The sequence below is a fragment of the Populus nigra genome, chromosome 9 (assembly GCF_951802175.1).
Source record: "Populus nigra chromosome 9, ddPopNigr1.1, whole genome shotgun sequence".
NCBI classification, from domain to species: Eukaryota; Viridiplantae; Streptophyta; class Magnoliopsida; order Malpighiales; family Salicaceae; genus Populus; species Populus nigra.
The window spans coordinates 5,067,382-5,080,155 of record NC_084860.1 but is presented as its reverse complement, the minus strand read 5'-3'; the positions used below and the strand labels follow the sequence as shown (position 1 = coordinate 5,080,155).

General features: G+C 32.1%; 1 protein-coding gene across 1 annotated transcript; it reads right to left on the bottom strand.

Moving 5' to 3' along the window:
• Nucleotides 1-307: 307 nt before the first annotated feature.
• Nucleotides 308-7,682, bottom strand: LOC133702693 (apoptosis inhibitor 5-like protein API5). Its single transcript, XM_062127020.1, has 17 exons — nt 7,532-7,682; nt 7,253-7,374; nt 7,011-7,172; nt 6,720-6,819; nt 6,565-6,630; nt 5,368-5,465; nt 5,203-5,277; nt 4,953-5,111; nt 3,607-3,672; nt 3,451-3,516; nt 3,209-3,319; nt 2,859-2,948; nt 2,665-2,771; nt 2,075-2,189; nt 1,915-1,980; nt 1,727-1,830; nt 308-890 (listed from the first exon to the last, which is right to left on the bottom strand). The coding sequence occupies exons 2-17, from the start codon at nt 7,361-7,363 to the stop codon at nt 704-706; spliced, it is 1,683 nt and encodes a 560-aa protein (XP_061983004.1). The 5' UTR covers nt 7,364-7,374; nt 7,532-7,682; the 3' UTR covers nt 308-703.
• Nucleotides 7,683-12,774: the final 5,092 nt, after the last annotated feature.

Here is a 12,774-nt window from a genome sequence, read left to right as displayed (position 1 = left end):
TTGGGTTATTACAAAAGGCAACAAAAATAAATCAAAATAATTGGAAAAAAATAAAAAAAAGGTGAATTTGAACCAAGTAAACAAAAAAAAACATTTATTTTATCTATTATGTTATATAAGATCCTTGCATTTTCTTTTTTTCTTTTCTTTTCAGGCAGTAGAAGGGAATTTTTTGTTGCAAAATTGAGCATCAATTAGAAAACTCTACATCAGTAAAGTGATGAGTAAATCTTTATCTTTAAAGTGGTAGGTTATTTTGTACCTTGAGCATAAACCATTTCCCCTCTACCATTTCCTACCATCCCTGTATCAAAAAGTACAAGAGAAATTTGAATAAACAAGTCACCAAGTCTGCTGACAAATACTGACATAAAATACAAGCAACCACGCCCTGACTAAAATACAAGGAATCAGAAGTCCTGCAATGCAACTTTGATGGCTAAACTAGTCAGGATTGGGACCTCAGAGCCCTAATTGGTATCCAAATCATTAATCTACATTGACATGCTCATAGGAAATTGGGAATACGATAGTTGGTGTTAGTCCACAAGAAATCAGAAAACGTGTCAGTTCCCTCTATGTATATATGATCTCATTTCTCCCGAGAAAGAATCTTAGTACATCAACCACTCCTGCTGGATATTCTTCTAGGGCAGCTCAATCACCGGTTCATACTTCTTTTTGTTGTGGGAATGCATGAAATTTACCGAAAGCTTCTTCCTCTTCCACGTCCACCCCACCCCCTGCCCCTGCCCCTTGGACTGCCCCTTCCACCATAAGATATACCCTCCAGTGCCCTATTAACAAGTTGATTTTGCACGCCACCAGCCCAGCGACCCTTTTTTTCCATGTTCCCGGAACCATTGGCAGTGGCGGCAGGTCGTTTCCCTCTGCAAACAAAAATAGCCTAAGAACTGCTCTTTAAAAGAGAAACTGTAAAGAAAAAAGATTGATTCAACTAATATAACATTTACTGGCATTGCTATCTAGGCATTTAATGGGAGTGACTTTCACTTCATCTTACTGTTATGGGGAAATATCATTTCAAATAGTTTCCTCAATCACGATGGACATTATCCTATCACCCTGTAGAATCTTCTAACCTCATATTTTGAATTTAAGGAAAAAAAGAAAAAGAGAAAAAATATCATATTTTTAAAAGCCTATGGCAGTAGCAAAAACCTTGTCAATTTGAGCAACATTGTCTCATCACTCACTGCAAGGACTACTGACCTCAGTTTCAGGAGCCTATTCCAATAACAAAACTCTCTAGGGCAAGGTACATTTAGCCCATCATTTTCTTAACATTCCACCACTTAATCCTAATAGTTCAGGAAGTTGCATACTTGAACTCGTAGATGTAGATTAGTTCATATTGATTACTGAAGGCGACCAAATATACTCAATTGCTTTCACAGCACAGAAGGCAATTAAATTTCCATCCAACACAGCACATGAGTCTATCAAATTTCCATCCAAGTCTATTATAGAAGACTACATCATAACAACTTGGCAACTTAAATAAAATCACAAAATTTCCAAATTTAATGTTGACAGTGAAACATTTGGAAAAAATGTTAAGCTTGTCAAAGTAACCAAAATGTACTTTCAACCTTTTCCTTTTTAAGTAACCAAGATCATTTTAAGCTTGTCAAAGTTTTTAATTATATATATATATACACACACACACATACATTCAAAGAAAAGGATTAGACATCTCTCATACCCAGCTGAGACAGTAGTGGAAGGCACAGAAGGTTTTGCTACTTCTTTCCAAGAGAGGTTGATACTCTTATCTCCAATAAACAACGGTGTCTTTGAATGCAATGGCTGAAAATTGTAGAACAAGTTATTGATGTTTTACAAATACATAGGCATGGAATTCACTTTGTCAAAATTCCATTCTTTCTAAACCTTTGTCATTGCCAAAATGTTATTGCAAGTACGCAACCCAGTTGTAGTATTCTGTTTTTGTGTTTTCTGCACATTAAACAAGAAATATGTTTGTAAGATACTGCTATGAAAAGCTCTACAGAAGACCATAAGATGTCAATCTCCTGAGAGATTAACTTACTATGCTATCCTTTGCTTCATCAGACTTCGCAGCTGCCATTGCTTTGTTGTGTTCGGCCATTCCCTGAGTTAACTTTTTCATGGCAGCCCTGGTTAGATCTTCTACACTACTCAACCTGCACCCCAGACACCAAAAATAATGTCAATGGAAAATCCATATTAGAGCTACAGAAATATGACAATGCTTGTTTGGTTCGAAACCGTGAAAATTGTTTAATTCAAAGAAAAGAAAATTAATAAGTCCTTGGAATAATAATCACAGCTATGGACATTATTTATCAATTATTTCTCTACAAGTGAACTCATTGCTTAAGCTTAAAATTTATATTTATATTTATATTAGTGAAATTTCCTCCAAGGCTAACAACATGCATTTAAAAAATAAAACCACTGTCATTTTAGGCGTGGTATGAAGGTAAGCTAGTGAGCAATAAAGCACAAGTTCTTATCTGCAACAGTTTCACCCAGAATTACAAAACAAATACAACTACAGAAAATACTATTTTGTTCCTTTCAAGTTAAGAAACAAGAATCACTCAATTAAATACCAAAACAAATGTTAAGAATTCTACTTCTGAATTAAAATGTCACCTCTCTGTCAAATCAGTGTAAAACTCAGAGAAGTCCTCCCCAAGACGGTCTGATGGCTGCCCAGTCACAATCTTGTAACCACACAGGCTGTTTGTAGCATTTGGAGCCTTTAAAACAACAAAGATCACATTATGTGTCACAGAGCTGATACATGCAAGAGTATGCTGGCAAATGTAAAATCATGAAATTACTACCTTATGAGCTAAGTGATGAAATGCATATAACAAGCACTCAACGTATGTAAAGTTCATCTCTTCTCCGCTCTTCCTCCGTGGCATGTATTTCTGAGTGGCAAAAAAGAGAAGGCATAACTCTATGAGACCACAGTCTACATCAATAAATAAGTGTTTGGTATATGCAGAATTTTTAGAGAGGCTTTAACAATGTGATTCAATAAGAATCCTTCTCATGGACATAAACTGAAAATCTGTGAGAACAAACACACAAGCATTACTGTGACATTAGAAGTGCATTAGATATAATAACCTTTTTTGAAAACATCCAGGGCAAAGGACTAAATTAGTCATGAAAAGGACAAGGTTACCTTCAAAAGCTGAACAACAGAGGGAAGAATCTGGCGTGAATCCTGTGGTAATGTAAAAGGTGATATTTCTGCAAGTGCTTTGAGCAAATCAAGCTTCCGCTCCTCAGGAAACTAGCAAAGAGGAAATTATTAGAATTGACAGGATCTTGTCAAAAGGCATATGCAAGCACAAACAAAACAAAAAAAGGTAAACAAGAATAAGATATTTAAAGATGCTAACGAAAGAGAAGGGAGTGCACTACCTTGTCAAAAACGGGAATGATGTGTTTGTTCAAATAATTGAGGAACCTGCTGCTCGATGCACCCCTCTGTGTTCATAAATTAATAGGGACGAGTTGTAAGGTCAGGAAAAGATGCAAAATACACAAAATCTCAATAATGAAAAACACAGTCCATACCAGGAAAAATGGAAGTGCCATATACAGGCATGATATCAATCTGTCAATATGGTCTGTATCCGAAACCTGTGTTTGGATACCAATTAAAGTCACTTTAAGGGGATTGTAACAGTAGGGAGCAAAAGCAAAATTTGCAATCATTGTGTATTTTGAAGCAAAATGACAACATGCAATGCAGAAGACCATGAAGAATCAACACCACCACTTACAACAGGATTTCTGAAAAAACATTGCAGTTTAAAACACCCAGCACATGAAAATATAAGTAGATCACATGTTCAAGCATGCACAAATGAACATTGTACAAAACTAACTAGCGGATTGATTGATGAAAAGGGGAAAACAACATAAAACAGCAAACACAAAAGAAGAGTGGCTAAAACATGGATGAAACTGAAGTTGGAACAAAGCACAGTTTACAGTTTGTAGAGAAACCTCTAAAATCCGAATTTATTATAAGAAAATAAATGATCTTCTCAGCAAACAGCCTGACCAGGTTATTTATACTAATTGAAAGCCCTGAACTTAGCAGTTGTAGAAAAAGAAATCACTAATCAAAAAGGCAAATGCTAATCAAACAACAGCTAGAGAATATCAAATCAAGATATCTAGGCTTAAGAAATTAAATAACAAGGAAAGCAAGAGTATTCTTCCAAGGCTCATGTGCAAACTTCGCTCTGTCATCTTTTCAGCACATTATTCAGTTAGCACTAATACTCTCATGCTTTTGAAGGTGGTATCTTTTCATTCAGCATATACATTCCAGCATCTCTAAAATCTTCTGTTAAACTGTATAGAATTACTCCTCCAGGAAATGCATCACACTGTTCTTGGGAATTTTAGATAAGTTACCAATGCAAGGGTTACATCTCCCAGCATAAAATAGAAAACTATGGACTAAACACATCTTAAGATTTCTAGTAGAGTGGATCTTATTCAGAGTACTAATAAATATGTCAAAACGTATTTCATCAAATTGCCAAACCCATCTATTCTTTAATTTTGACACAAGGAGCATGACAAGAGGCATGAGTTCATTTTACAGCATACTGTTAGAAGTTACATGTTGCATAAAATAGAAGCAATTTATCTATGTATCCACACATACATGAGATCAGAAATAGCAAACAGCCTATCAAATGTGGATTATAGCACAAGGCATTATTTACTCATAACTAATCCTCAATATTCATACAAGTCGGTAGAAGGAATCTACTTTAGAAGAAAATGCACAAGTCTCTATTGTTGATTAACAACAGGTCATGCAGTGATTAGAAAGGAAGTTAGTGTTTCGAAGTTCACAATGCAGCATTAAAGTTAGGAGCAGAATTCAAACAATCACTCACATGAGTCACATCAAATGCTGAATCTAGATCAGCCTGTCCTTCAATGATTCCAACTAGCTCTTTCATGCGTTCAGAAGGAGCTTTGTCTCCAAATATGCTCAATTTTTTTAAGAAGTCCATAAACATTCTGAACTCCGCTCCAGTTACATCTTCTGAACTCTAAAAAGGAAAAATTCAAACTAGCCATGCATACTTTAATAGATCAGCAGAATTTGAAGTCTCATAATAAAAATGGTAAAGCTATGAGTACCTTTTTAATCAAATCAGTTATATGATGCTCCATTTCCTCTTGAGGTCTCAGGAGTTCAGCTTTGAGTGGGAAAACCTGAAAATGGAGTTATTAGTCATCAATTGTTCGCAAAAGGGAACCAAATTAACAATAACCTTAACAAACAGATTTATGTAAACTTCTAACCTTATCTCTTACAAAGCTCAGAACCTTCTCACGAATAAGCTCATCCGTGCTTGGTTCTTCAACAGTCCCAATATGCTTAAATAAGGCAGACAACGATGCTGCACAGCAAGAAGAATAAATACATTTGAGAAAAAACCGGAAAGGGAAAAAAAGAACCCACAACAAAAAGCATGCTAGAAAACGTGTATGGTGCCTGATACAAGCTTAATTGAGAATAGTCAGGTAAAATTTTTACTCATTTTCTTTCTCTTTTTTTTTTATTTTCTTTCTCCTAGGTGAAGGTGTAGAAATCTATTAATTTATCTGCCAAGGGGTGCAACCATTGACAAATAGTTGAAACCATGATAAACTACCAAAAAGTTCATTTACTATATTTCGTCTGAAAAATGTCCGAACTAGTAATTGAAAAAATTAAACTCATCCTTTTAGCAAAAGTGCTTCCCAATATTCCACTGCATAATCAACTAAAAACCCAAACTTCTAAGAATTCAGGTTGATTTTTCCCTAAATGCCCTTCTGTTTCACCAATATCTAATTCATTCTGGTGTGCACCAAATGTAGAATTGTAGCTTAAGATGTACTGGTTATTAACAAGATGGATTTTACCCTTCTTTTTTTTCAGTTAGTATTATTAACTCCCCAAAGTTGGGAAGAGGCCCACAATTCTAACTGGATTTTTCTCTTTGAAAGAAATACTATTCTCTTTGAAACAATTATAGTTTTCAAGAATCTAGTGGCTTGATGCCAACAAGTTAGTTTACAAATGTCCGCTTAGATAGCAACAACAACACCAATTGCAGCTTTTCAAAGATGTTATTCACCATTGCCCAGTCCTATAAAGACAACATTTGCCTAAAACAAAAACATGACATTTCCATCTTCAAGGAAAGCTCTACACGAAATAGAGGTCTAAAGCATGATAACTGTTAATCGACATAAATTTTAAGAATGTAAAGGAGTTGCAGAAAAGCATGCTACATTTATGATGCATGAAAACAGAAAGCACCCTATGTCACTATTAAAAAAGAAGAATTCTTGTAAAAGCATATGCTAATTTTCCTAAACTTCCATCCAACATTCTGGCCAAGTTGGAATTGTACAAGATTTGTATCCTAGAGTCCAAAGATAGTTAATATATACTCATTTGCACATTATATAATATCCATCCAAATTATTTCATCCATCTTAAAGATTTACCTTTCACATCCTGCCTCAACAGGGACATAAGGGCTTTAAGCACTGCATCCCGCTCCACAATTTCCTCTAAAACCATAAAGTGGAGTCAACGTCAAACCCCTACTACAACAACAAAAGTCCCTTCTCAAAAATCTTTTTTTAGAAAATCCAATTACCAGCTGCAAGGAGTTGCACAAGAATATCCACAATTTTTGACAAATACTCCGGCGTATCCTTGCAAAATAGCGGCAGTCCCCTAATCGCTTGCACCCGGACCTGCACAACCAATTAACACTTAAATCCATAAAAAAGCCTAAAATCCACTTTAATTTCAATTTGTAAACAAATGCGTAACCAAACACTTCCAGATACTAATCCTTCAAGCAAGCACACAATATAAAAACCCTGCACCAATGCACCATGTTCAAAAGACATGGTTTCTAACACACACAAAAAAGTAAACTAACCCCGAGCTCTTCTTGTTCAATCAAATCGATTTGCGTCTCGACAGCTTGACTGGAAAGCTCAGGGAAGAACTTGAAGAACCTCGGGATTAACTGTGCCGCCAATTGCTTCGCTTTTATGCTCGTTTTTGCTGCATCCATAATCCCCTGGTAATCCTTCACATTCTACCATAAATAACGAAAAAGACAAAGCTGTTAAGATCACCTAATTATAAGATAATTTAAATAAAACCCTAGGGTTTTACCTGAGACTTGTCTTTGGACTCACTGAGTCGCTCGCCGAACTCGTAGAGCTTCTCGATGTGGCTGGCGTCGTCCGTGGCGGTGGCGGTGGCGGTGGCGGCAGGGTCGCTCATTTGGAGAGAAACTGGGAGAAAGTGAAATTCAAAAACAAGTATTCAGATTGAAGAAAATGAGTAGTATTTCATTGGATGAGAAGATTTATTTATTTTTATACTATCTATTCATTTTTATAAGAAAAAAAAAGTGTTAGAGAGAGAGAGATTTAAGAGAAGGAGACGTACAGGAGGAGCAGTTTCAGTTACTAGTAGAGGGGGAGAGAGTTTCAAGGGTTTTTGATTGATAGCCAAAAGAAAGAAGAAAGACCTTCGTTTATCCCGCAGGTGTTCCTTCGATGATTTAATGGCGTCGTTTGCTTTTACGATTCATTCAAAACGCAAGTTTACTCTTTAATTTTAATTTGGAGAGATTGTTCTTTAAAATATTTTTATTTAAAATATATTAAAATAATATTTTTATTTAATATTTAAAAAATTATTTCTAATATTAATATATCAAATTAAAAACATAATTTTAAATAAAAATAATTAAAAAACTAGTACCTGTTAAATTAGTATTCAATTCAAATTTATTTAACCTAAATGAATACCTTTAGTTATTATCAATTCCATACAAAATAAATTTTCTAGAATTTTAAACTTAACTATAAAATTGACAAAATAATAATAATTGGTAACCATTAAATTATGTATCATTTCATTTCTAAGTTACAAAATCACTCAATTTCATCAAGTGATAAATTCAATTTATTTCTTCCAAATTCTAAACAAACCCTAAAAAATAAATCATACATTAATACAATAAAATTATCATTACAAAACAAGTAAGACACTTAAATATACAAGAAAATTACAAATACTACAAAACAATTTCAATAAATTAAATTGAAACACAAATGGGTGGGTTTGCTTACTTGGTAGAGTGAACCTTGATAATAAATGAAATCAAGAGAGGGAAGATTACACTACTAGAAAGATGTTATGTAGGTACTTGCGAGTTATGGTGGTCAGATTTGTGAGATAGGGTTGTCAGATTTTTTATGTGATGAAGGGGTTAGGGTTGTTGTGTTTTCAAATAAAAGAAAATGATGAAAAGGGGGAAAAAGGATTATCGAGTTATAATTCCTATTAAAAACACTAATGAAATTTTCATCAGCAATTTTCTTAGTAAATTAAAATGTCATCAAAGCCAATGGAATTGTTGATGATTTTTTTATTCCATTACCGTTTCCATCTGAAATTAATGATGAAAATTTTATGTCGTAAATTTCATTAGTAAACACGACAAAATATTTTTCATTGATGTTTTTATTATTATTTTTAATTTTCTAGTGGTGAAAACAATAACATATAATAATCTTATTCCACAACATTTATCTTCATAAAATGAAAACTCTTTTATTTTAATTTTCCATGAGATTTCTGGTCCCCAGACTAGGTAATGATGCAATACTTAGTTTATTTATGTGAGTTTAAACCATGTTGAAACTTTTTATATGCTTTGCTTAGTTAATAATTCAATAGCATACTCAAATTTGACTCCTTCATTATTATAAAAAGGAACCAAACAAGACCAACTTAAAGAAATTAAGGTTGACCTTAGTTTATATCAATTTAATCTTGAATTATCAATTTTCAATTAAGCACAGTAATGTATAACCTTAATTACAAACAAAAAATAAAATAAAATAAAAAACTTCTAGTACATTACTATACAAAAACAAGTCAATAAGACATGTTCATCCATAAAAGATTTATTTGTTTCAGGAGTTCAAAACATCTCAACAGAATCTACTTTTTTAGGAGTATAGCTAATGATTTTAAACTTTGAATTCATACTATGTATAGGTAACTAAAAAAGATAATAGTTGGAGTTATGTTCTATCTAAAGTCTTTGTATATGCATAACTCGATCAAATATAATAGAATTTCAAACATTTTATATTTTTATGAAACTTAATACTCTCTACATGGTATCTGAGCGAGTCATTAGAAAACCATCATCTACTCTCTCATTTTAATCACAAATGGCCTCTTCATCCTCCTCTACTTCCAATAATTCTACTGAGCTTATTACTTTCTAACCCTTTCCAATCTTCAACTTACAATCAACATCTTTTTCAATTTTAAATGACCTCCTCTACTTCTATTGACCTACTACTTTCCCAATCAAGGTTGTTAAAATCGCGAGTTAATTCTTAAAATCTTACAATTTTACGAGTCAACATGCATATAACGTGTCAAATCAAATTAAAACTCTAAATCGGTCAAAATCGGTCAAACTCGGTTAAAATCGGTAAAATCAGACTGATTTTACGAGTTTGACCGAGTTTGATCGATTTCGAGTTTTAACCCGCAAAAGTTAAAATATTTACTGCATCCCTGTCCGAGTCCCCTGACACTCCATTACCTAGTCCTCACTCCCTAGTCTCCCCTTTCCCCGTTGCCCAAATCTTAAATTTTCAATCTTAGCAGACTAACACCAGCATTAAAGGATCTTGAGTATGAGAAAGCCTTATATTGTATTTTAGACCGGGAATGCATGATCGAAGGATCAAAACCATGGAAAGATAGATGTATATGGTGAGGAATCAAAAAAGTAAAATAAGAAATAGGAATACTTATATAGAAAGAAATATTGTGTTTTAGACTAACCATTTGTTAACTACAAAGAGAGACGACAAAGACTCAGAGAGAACTTGAAATACATGTCTTGCTTGGTGGGATATTTGGACATTATTTCTAGGACTTGTTACTAATATAAAAAAGGTGGAAGGTGAGGTGGCATGAGATTAAATTGATGTCATTTTATACATTTTTATTCTCGTTGTCATGGGTTCACTGTATTGGTCTCTGTTAATTTTTTAAAAAAGTTGGTGATATACCTTAGAATGTTGTATCATCTCACTAGTTGTCTATAATGTGTTTCAAGACCTGTCCTCTAGAAAATGTTTTGAAACTCTATCAATAAAACATAGTTGTTCAATCTTATTTTTTTTTGTATTTTTAAGTTATTTAAACTATGTATTAATTTTTATTTGAATTATGTATTTTAAGGTGTTTGGACATTTGTGTAGTTTATTTCACTTTTATTTTAATTGTATTATATTATTATTTATTACTTAACTGAAATTGTCAATATATAATTTAGTTAAAATATTTTTCTTGTAATTTTACAATTTTATGATCCGAGTTTATATTATATATTTTGTATTGTGTTAAAAAACTGTTTTTGACAACCTTGTTCCCAACCATCTTCAATCTTTCGTTTGCTATTAGTGTCAAACTTAATTCCTTCAACTATCATGTATGGAAAGCTCAAGCCCTACCTTACTTCCAAGGTCAAGCTATTTTTTTCTACCTTGATGGCACAATCACACCCCTACCTAAAAAAATAATGTCACTCAACCCAACACAAGTGCTATTATTAAAATTCTCAATCCTTAATAAGATTAATGACTTCATTAAGATTCTTTAATCCTAACCAACATTAATTCTTCGCTCCTTGAAGATGTTATCACTTAATACTTTGTTCATTGAGTAGTTATAATTATATCCTCACTAAAGATCATACATTCACACCTAAGTATCTGTAGTTACATTTAAGTGTCCGAGAAGATGAACTATTTGTATCAATGGTTTCTATCTGAAAGGGTAGACTACTCAATCATTGATCTCCGTTTGTGATGGTAGGCTACTCAATCATTTGTCACCACACATTTTCCTTCTCAACATTCCTTCTTGTTACTTAATTCCTATACAATTTCTTTCTCATTTAACATATCTTTTTATGTTTCACTTTCTTAATGTATCACACATTACTCATAGTTAATTGAGAAGAAATAAATACAATAAATTAAAAGAATAGAGTGCACAAGCTTAAGCACCTACCTGCATCTCCTGCTAAATGCACTCCTCAAACTACAAAGATGTTACTTCATGTGCCTCTTCTAATTCCAGAAAAACTATTGTTATTAATATCTCCTTCATTTATTTTAAATTGATATTCATGAAATCTAAACCTTTTTACACAATTTTTTAACATAAACTTTCTTTAATTTAACACATATAATTTCCGTAACTTATATTTGTATCTCATGCTATTTGAATTTCTAGAACATGTGCTCCCAAGTAACTTCTTTATTCTATCATAAATATTTTTTATATATTTTTTCATTATATCATAATGCCATAATCTTGCATAATTGTCTACACTTTTCAATTATACACATTAACTCTCTATTGCCTCAAAAAAATCTCTTTTACTTTATCCCAACTTCATCTTATACAACTATTTATATATGTCCAAGTATAGGGGTTAGTCTATAGGGGTTATTGACTAGATACTTAAATATATAAGAAGTTACACAGTTTCTATTTTCATACCTTTATACATAATTTATCACATTTTATAAATTTACTTTAACAGCATAATGTCCCCATGTTCCATAAGTAGCCGACCCTAAATGCCCTATTCTTCCCCATCCATTTATTCCAATTTCTATTTCAAAATACATCCTCAACATTATCACATATTTTACAAGCCAACATATAACCATAAATAATTTTTAATTTATCATAAAATCCTGAATCAAAATACATTTGAAATATAACTACAACTAATTAAATATGATAATTAATTTCAATTTGAATCATAATCACAAGCTAAAGACATACAAGTAAACAGGTATTCATTTTAATTCCAAAACTTCTTATTTTGCACTTTTTATGGTAGGCCTGCATTCAAAACAATATCAAATTTTCATTCTTCAATTATTCATTATGTTGAGTCATTCTTATTCTATTCCATTCTAATTACATCATTTCATCCTAATTTTATATTTTCCTCAAATTTCATCAAAGAACCATAATTAAAAAATTTTAAATTTCATATAACACTCCTTTATCTTCATTTAAACTTGCATAAATAAGTTTAGAACTCTTAATAATTAAATGATATTCAAATGCTAGTCAGTCAAAATTTTCCCACCTTTTCTCCCATCTCCCTCAAATTGTCATGGTTTCTCTCTCTATCTCCTCTTTATCTCACCTGACTTCCTTTTAATTCTTGTGCTTAACGTGTTTAAACACTCATTCTCTCATATAACATGTTCTAATTCATGGTTTTTCTTGAAATTTTAGTTATAATAACTTTATAATTTTTTATGAAAGTATTTTTGTTCCATGGATTTTTTCTATGTTCATTAATCAAACATTAAATTTATTAATCAAATATAATTGAATATTAAAAATATAAAAAAATAATTAATAATAAATATATTTTATAAAAATAAAATCAGTGCAATGTATAATTAATAGAATCACTACATAACATATTTACTAATAAAAATATTATTTAGATGGGTTTGAAATTAGATTGGTTTTTTCAAGTTTGTAAATATTGTAATAATAAATATTATATTATTAAAAAATTAAAGAAATGTTTTTTATTTATTTATCAAGTAAAT